General features: G+C 37.7%; 1 protein-coding gene across 1 annotated transcript in view; it reads left to right on the top strand.

The window, feature by feature from the left end:
* Positions 1 to 9,043: 9,043 nt before the first annotated feature.
* The window catches only part of LOC128739925 (serine proteinase stubble), a 40,242-nt gene continuing 40,209 nt past the window's right edge, over positions 9,044 to 9,076 (top strand). Inside the window, exon 1 of the mRNA XM_053835426.1 lies at positions 9,044 to 9,071. Coding sequence (XP_053691401.1) covers positions 9,044 to 9,071 — 28 coding nt within the window. The remainder of the gene's footprint in view (positions 9,072 to 9,076) is intronic.

The following is a 9,076-nucleotide window of genomic DNA, read 5'->3' as shown; positions in this document are numbered from 1 at the left end:
CGATCGGTTATGAACTTGGCATTCGCATGACGCTGCTCTGTACTTGCGGTTCAAATTGTGACGTCGCGCCGTCCGTCGGCGGTATTCATCATGTGTTTGTCGGTCCGCGGAATTCATCGCATGAATACACTCGCTAAAAACCAAAACAGACTACGTTGTTTGGGCAGATCGCGCTCAGAACAGCTTCAAAATAAACCACTCGCGGTGGAGTGCTGTTTTTGATTTAAAATGGCATTCATAAGGTGCGCCGGTGTTTTGCCGTGTTGTTATCGCTTTTGTGCGTCATTTCGAATTTGGGTCGAAGATTATCTGCATAAGTTGTAGAATTGTTATCAGTTACTATTGACTTTCACTTTATCTGATCTCATATGTATTGAATTTTTTTTTTGTTTGATTATAGTCACTTTAACCAGCTTAGCTTGGGTCATTCGTGACTTCTGCGGGGTTGGGATTTGAAAACCGGGTCCTCGGCGTGAGAGGCATGAATGCTAACCACTACGCTGGGACTGACCCCTATGTATTGAATTATATATGTATTCACTATTCAATTTATGCTTTTTGCTTCACATTTCAAAAATGCTTTAAAGGGTCTCACCATTTAATGAAATCAATGAAATTTTCATTATGTACCTACGTAATTGCTATGAAACATGAGGCTAACAAATATGCAAACATTAATCAAATTCGACTTATCTACCTTATCAGTGTACAAAAGAGCAGAACTTTTTTTAACAAAGGCCATTTTCTAAAACTTACAAGAAAGCGTTAATGCAAAATGGTCTTGTGAAATACAGTGGTAACCCGATTTTGTCACGTTTTTTACCCGATTTTTTCACGCTTTTTATTTGTCAAATTGAACTGCTTCATGTAGCATCAGGATAATTTGTTTAGCATCTTGTAGTAGTGTGTACTTTCACATGGGTAATGAATAGCTTGCAAGTTTTTGTATATTTGGGAGTTTGCTTTTGAAAGTTGCATGATTTTTACAAGAAAATTTGAATTTTCTTCTCCAATATTGACGATAGCAAATTATAATATATGTATTATATTCTAGAAAAGTATGTAAAAGTATTGTTTGAAAATCATTGTCAAACATGTCAAATGTGTTAAGGTGAAATTAGTCGTCATCGATTCTGCCAATTTCAAAAGCAGTTTTTATGTTTAAAAAAAAATCTGTTCATGAAAATATATTCGCTGGATTGAGATTGGTATGAAGAATGCAGTATTTACATCTTTATAAACAGAACCCCGCTTTTGGGCCCAAAAACTGCTTCCGAAATTGGGCTGAACGAAAAGTTGATGACTACTAGTTTCCCGTTAAAACACTGTGGAAGCTATAATCAGAGATTATAACCTGATTCGAACCCACGACACCTGCCAGGGCGTGTAACTCACTGGTACTTGTACCTTTGAACCATAGAGGTGTACCAGCGAGCCACACACCTCGCCACAATACCTCGGGTATTGTGGGTTCGAATCAGGTTATAATCTCTGATTATAGCTTGGTTCGATTCATGCACCTTCCAGCATTGGACAAAAGGTAGGAGTCACTACGACAACTTGTTAAGCGTAGTTACCTATTTCCCCCCCCCCTTACCTTTCCACTCTTTACCCTCCATTTTCCAAAAAATTTTCATTACTTTCCCCTACCGTCCCTTCATCAATTGTAGAACCACCGTTTCAAAAAATATTCATAAAATATGTTTGACCGCATTTCAACATCAAGACTAAAAACTCGAGGTTGGCCACCCTAAATTCATTATGGGGGTGACAAAATCGGGTCATTACTGTATATGAAGACTCTAATATAAGATTTGAAAGAAAAGTTAAACTTAGCCTATTACTGGAAAAATTACTCAATTGATGGGATATGGCCATAACTGATGTACTTGCCAATATATAGTGGTACTCTTACTATAAAGTGAAATTTGATAAATTGTAATACAGTGGGTTTTCGAATTTGGCAACAAATGCGTGTCGCCTATGTTGCCAGAATCGAAACCGTGCCAAAATTGAGACCCTCTTTTGATAAGAAAAAATTGAATGTAAATGCGTTAGAAATTGACTAAATATTATCAATCAAAGATTGCAACCATTTTATATTTAAATAGTCCGCCAAGAGCTATGCGTCCGATGCAAATAAGTTTTCGCCAACCTGCGGTAAGACGTAGTCCTACGGCAATAAAAATTTTACTGTTCGAAACTTTCTATAACCGCAAACCTTTTATAATGAACACACTGAGGGCATCATTTTTGCATCATTTAAAGCATGTATGTATGCGGAAATTGACTGATAAGCATTTTTTGTAAGGGAAATATTTTGTGTTGCCAATAACGACTACTTTTGTTGCCAAAATTGAACCATGCCAAATTCGAAATCGCACTGTATTAAAATAATATAATACTCAATTGCATGGCTAACAATAATAGTGTTCGAATTTATACGCACAGACTAACAGACGTAACACTGAAGCCTCATTCCTTCGCCAATAAAAACGATCATTTCAAATGTTCACTTAAGCCAAGACTCAAACAACAGTCGCTGCGCGAGAACGCCGGTCGCTTGCACTGGCGCTGTTGTCGGATAATATACAAGTAAATTTATAGCATTGCTAAATTTATAGCAAGCTGCTTTGCGTAGCGCGAAGACTGCACCAGGTGATGCTAATGTTTTTCCAAATTTTAGGGGTGTCATTGAAACGAAGTTTTGTTAGAAAATTTGTTCGAAGTGTTACGTCTGTTAGTCTGTGTTATACGTTTAACATATTAGATAAATAACAAAACACTCAAAACCTTTACATCTTCAAATTACACTTACGTACCAGCAGTTGTAATGATCATGTAATAGAGCACATTTTAGAGGTTGTTTTATGAGCTGGTGGGTGAAAAGCGTGCTTCGTAATTAGTGTTTCGTCATCTTGTTGTTGTTGTTTTAGTACTTTAGTACTGATTTAACACGTTTGAACGGTTTAATATACGGTGCTTAAATGTTGAAGTTTGAAGAACTCTTGAATGAATCGTCCGATTTCCATTAACTTGGTTTCTTTTATAGATCTCAACAGTAATTTCCAAATAATAATGAATTGTAGGATGTTTCTCAGTAAATTAATGCTTATATGTTACAAATATAGTTTTTTAAATATTTTTTTCACATTTGTTTATGTAACTTTCAAACCACAAGCATATTCGTCATGAAATTTGAAAGTTAAGGGTATAAAAGGCTCCCCTTTGATATGCAATTAATTTTGTTCAAATCGGTTAAGGGACCTATGAGATAATGAAGTCTCTTCTTTTTCGTATTTTTATATATAACTTTTGAACTAAAAGTCCGAACAATATGAAATTTGATAGCGAGCTATGCGGCAACTAGCTATTTCATTTCATACTGCAAAATCTCTAGAAATGTCGAGAATACAACGTGCCCATGCACCATATTTTTTTTAGATTTCAGGGCAGCATACGATACAGTCGAGCGCAAACAGTTATGGCAGATAAGGCATAAGAAAAGGTTTTTCGGACAAACAGACATAGCTGATCAAAGCTACCCTGGAGTGATTGATGTGCTACGTTCGTGTTTTGAGGGCACTCTTAAGTCCCTTCGAATCGTGCAAAAGGTTGCGACAAGGGGATGGACTGTCTTGTATGTTATTCAACATCGCTATCGAAGGTGTAATCTGGCGAGCGGATATCGAAATCAGAGGAACGAAAAGGAGTGAGAGGAACGAATACAACGTTCACCTCCCACAAATAGTGGCTATTGACGGTGATGAACTGGAAGTGGTTTGTGAGTTCATTTATTTGGGATCTCTTGTCGCCGCTGTCAACAATTCGAGTAACGAGATTCGACGAAGATCATCAAAATCGGTTCAGCCATCCCTGAGAAAAATGAGTGAAATTGAAAGCGTTACATATACACACACATAAACACATGCACACACATACATACATACACACACAGAAAATGCTCAGTTTTCGAAACGGAGTCGAATGGTATCTGACATTTGGCCCGCAAGACCTTCTTTCCATTTCCGGTTTTCCGAGTGATTTCTATACCTTTATACTATATACTAGCTGATTACCCGATCTTACTCGCCCCTTTGCCTCTCAGTCACTTGTACATCTGTTATTGTAACGAAAATTCTCATAAGGCAAAAAACATAACCCTTTTTTCATTTTAATGTGTCTACTCTCTTTCCCTTATAGAAATTTAAAATCTCTAATCAATATAAAAAAAAATTTCCCTTATTCTGTCCTCCAGCTACTTGTAAATCTGACTTCTTCCTGGTAAACCCTATAAATCGACAAAAACCGTTTTTGAACCTTCCCTTTGTTAATTGTACAACTGCTATCATTCCAATTGCAAGAGAAACGCGCCCCTTCACCCATTTGAACCTTTCTTTCCCCTTGTAGAGACCATCTCCCTCTTTTGTCAACACCCCCGCGCTGATTCTTTTATGCCAAAATATATGTGTTTGACAAACGACGTTTAATGAAGAACAGTCCCGAAGTTCCGGAGCTATGGCGAAACATACATTCATACTCACGTTCTTCATCCCCCTACTTGTCTATTGTTTCCCAGTCAGCTATCTCTTCTGTCACGTAACTAATTATGCATTGGTTTGCTCTATGAAAATTACTATAATGGAAACTAAACAAAGGTCTTTTTTACCATATATTCCTCTTCGGTGGAACCCCCTCTTTTCTCAAAGTTATTTGCACAACTGCAATCGGTTTAAATGCAAGAAAAATGCATCCCCTTTTACTTAGCCTCTTGTTAGGGCCCCCCTTTTGGCAACCTCCCAGTGCTGATTCTCTTATGTCAAGTGTGTCAAGTTTGATGGAGAGCCATTCAGGCATTTCCGAGCTAGGATCTCCCTCCTGTTATGAACCACCCCCCTTTTGTCAACCCCTTAAGTTCTGTGTCCTTTATGCCAAGGAACATATGTGCCAAGCTTGATGAAGAAGCGTCTAGGCGTTTCGGAGTTAGGATCTCCCCCCTGTTACGACCCCCCTCGTTATGAACCCCTTTTCCTGTTGTCAACCACTTCAATTCTGTTTCCCTTATGTTAAGGAATATGTACACTCAAAATAATCCGCACATAACTAATGGAAAATTTCCATATGAAAACCCTTATGATTATTATGTGCCACATATAAACACAATCCGCCCAGAAGTACACATGAAAATTAAATGGATATGAATAGTATGTGCTAATTTTAAAGGTAAATTTTAAAAACACATAAATGGTAACTATTTGGCACATAAAGTTTATTTACTGGGCACATGGAAAAAATCTATGTGTGAAACACATAGAAACTTTACGAAAAGTTTTCTCAGTGTATGCCAAGTTTGATGAAGAACCGTCTAGGCATTTTGGAGTTATAGCCTACCCCTCTGTTACGAACCCCCCCCCTCCTTCTCTTATCAACCCCTCAGTACAGATTCCCTTATGTCAAGGAATATGTGATGTGGTATGTAATTATATATAGATACATTTAATATTTTTTTGTCCAGCTTTACTACAATATTCTGGCAATTTGGCCATTGCAAATATTTTACAAAGTTTTTGTCCTTCCGGTGTTGGGCCACTGAAATACAAGAGATTTTTTTAATCGAGCAAAAAAAGTTTGGATTTTCATCATTTTTACTCAAAGTTTAAACGTGAAAACCAAATCTATTCTTGTTTTCAATATATACATTACAATTATTTTCCTTGCAAAAATCTACGAAAAAAAGATAAAAATGAGAAAATTTTTTTTTGGTCGATTTATGAGAATTCCATTGTTCGAATTTCTATTTCTGCTACATGCTGAAGCATTAACTAAACTCGTACACTCATTTTTCGAGTTTTTCAGACTGTAGAGCCCACAGACAATTTATTTTTTTTAAATGACTCATATCCTACAAATTATTTTTTTTTGCCCCCCGATTTTCCAAGACAATTTCCAAGGGGAGGCTGACAAAAACTTTAAAAATAATTTGCAATGGCTTTATTACTAAGCCTCCTGATTTTATTTCAGACGATTGATAGCTGATAGTTTATAGAAATACTTTGGTATTAAAAACATTCTCACTATGAGCACTATCATCTCAACCAGGGCTGTCCTGCACTCAGTGCACCTATTTTGCTTGTTTAAGTGTAACTCCTCAACAAAGCAAAATTCGAAAATATTATGTATGGGGCATTGATAGAGTCAATTATTATCCATAAGATTGCTGAACTAGATGTTGCTGTATCTTAAGTATTTATGGCACACTCCCAGTTCGCACTGGGTAGTGCGCAGAGAGCGCTCTTGGTGTATCATTCAGTGTGAATTACAAAATAGGCTATATTATTGTGTAGAGTTTGAAATTTGTCTGATTACTGATCGTAAATGTATAATCTTTTCCTGTCACTTTTAGTGCAATCATTAGTCAACTATCCAAAATAAAGCAAATACCTATATGAAAAAAGATTGCGTTTCTTTTACCATCCGACGAAGCGGCACAAATTAAATTTAGTCTATTCCCTCGCTGCTGGATTTGGTGCAATGTTTGCATTACATAGCAATAGCGTACGATAGAGGAATTCAACACGTTATCAGTCAACACGTGGCTTTAGCATGCGTAGTGCACGAGACTTTGTTGGCCGTGTGTAACGGAAATACCTATTTATATACTGTAGTTAGGTGAACGTTTCACAAAACAAGCCGGCGATAACATAACAAGTTAGCTATTGAACCAAATGCTGATAGAGGCGTTTGTAGACAACAGCGTTCTCTGTTTTTGAACGTCCGTGTTGTTCAGTTCTGTTGAAACTATTTAAGTTTTTAGAAGGAGGTCGATCAACTCATACAGTTTTAATAAAGAGTAGATGAGCAAAATGAACTGGAACGTTTATTTGTTGTTACTTTTATTATATAAAAGACCAATATATAAAAAAAATTTTACTTTGCTTTGCTTACATTGCAAATATCAATTGAACGGTTAATATTACACCATAAACTGTAAAATATATCACCTTTCGCAGTTCCAATCAGCCACTAGAACCACTAGAACATATAGAATAATTAAATTTCTACTAAACTTTCAGCGAGATGAATGAATTTAAAATTTAAAATCTCTTTAATCAATAGAAAAAATACTAAACGTTCAATCAAAGAGACGACCAAGCCATGATGCGTTGGTTGTTAAAATTTGCTTAACTATCATTTTAAAATAATTTGCAGCACCGCTTGAACTCACAGACATTTGCCGGCAAGAACGCTGGAATCGCTTGCGTAAGCGACTCACGTGTTTTCCTAATCGTCGACATGATATTTGAAGTCTATTGATGCTGCTATCCGCCAAACAAGTTATAGCAGGCCATCGTTTCCAGATGCTCACAATTTACTATCTTGTACGGCATTAATTTACATAAATTTTTCCAACCATGTGATTCAATTTCGACTCGCCAGTGTATATTACTTTGTCAGGGACACACAATAACAAAATGCGGTTAAAAAAATGCAAACAGTTAAAAGTCATGTTGCTACCTTGCGGAACATTGAGCTGAGAGAACAACAGTAAACAGATAAAAACAACGGAGGTTTTACTGTGAACTTTTATGTCAGGAAAATTATGTCGGAAACCAATTTTCTTTAACCTTCGCCATTTTTAAATCAATTTAGGTACTCTAACAGCATGCACTTTTTGTTTCATTTGCGAAATGTAGAAATTCATAAGTCTGGAAGATTCATCCCATTCTTTCGTGTTGGTCATTGTAAGATATATCAACATATCGCATCTTTACTACTTACTTATTCTGGTGGTGACAATCTGCTATAGATCCTGCAGCAAATATAATATGGTTATCCGGTTCGCCAGTCGTTTTAATCTGAAGAATATAAAAGGTAGTAGAGAGTGCAACGGGAGTGCACATTTTACGCCGAATTCAACAATGTTATACCGCGATAATTCTTACAATGAAGTCGATTGTAGACCTTTCGCTCAAGGTGAAACGGTATTGAATCGTCCATGTGAGGATATGGATTCCATCGATCCGGCCATGTTTGGATTCAGCACCGTTTCACCTTAACATTTGCTCACCCGTCAGATCTTCAGAATGATTTGGTGGATCTCTTCGAACAGCAGCTCACTCTCTCTCTCTGCCAGGGATTCGACTCCCATCTTCCAGGGATTTGACTGGAAAGCTATCTGCTTATTTCGCATCCTGTTCCTGTTGTCGCATTTCTCATCCCATTCAATAAAGTCTGGAAGTTCCACGTTACTGCATCAACCGTTTTATCAGGAAGCAAGTTGCCATTCTCCTCATTGCACATCACCCATATGGGAAACTTCCTAATTTTGATGCTGAAGATTATTTTGTAAGAATTTCATTTGCCGTCGCAGACGGAACTGGCGTAGGGCCTAGCTTTTTCACACTTGCTTCAATGGCGTCATAGATTTTGTTCCACAGGCCATTTGTATCTCTTTCCATCTGTAAGCAGTAGTCGGTGTCAGTAGCAGGGGGTGGCTCGTACTGTTTAAATCAGGCGTCTCCATTCAACTCGATCTAAGGCTACTCGTCGTAAATTTCCCAGGCGTCTCAGAAGTCGCAAATGACTTTCACCTGGTAAAGCCATCTTACATGTGGAGCTTCCTTGTCCCTGGTGTCAATGGAGTTGTTGAAGAGAACCGTTTCCGTCGCACTGTCGTCCGGTATCCATACGACGTGTTCGGCCTACTGTAGTCTACCGACTTTCATCCGATGTACGATGGGAATATCTGTATACGCCTCCGTTTTCAGTTTGTACTCTGCCAAACATCGTCCGCAGCACTTTCTGCTTAACGCAGCAAATATTTTTGTTTAAGAGTTGCTTATTCAACTATTGCATAGCTAAAAACCAATGGAACAAGCACTTGATAAGCTACTATACAACAAAAATGTTCGTTGGGAAACAAGGCAAGGGCGCGTATGTCCTCTGTGAGCAGCGTTACGGCTGCAAATCCGAAAAGAACTACCGGTTTAATACAGGTTTTGTACATTGTCCGCCCTGGAGCCTCGAAGACGGTTGGGGTAAAATGTGCTCCACCATCGGAGAGGCGCTAGGTAAA

This window comes from Sabethes cyaneus, chromosome 3 (genome assembly GCF_943734655.1).
Source record: "Sabethes cyaneus chromosome 3, idSabCyanKW18_F2, whole genome shotgun sequence".
NCBI lineage: Eukaryota > Metazoa > Arthropoda > Insecta > Diptera > Culicidae > Sabethes > Sabethes cyaneus.
This window is presented reverse-complemented; position numbering and strand designations above follow the sequence as displayed.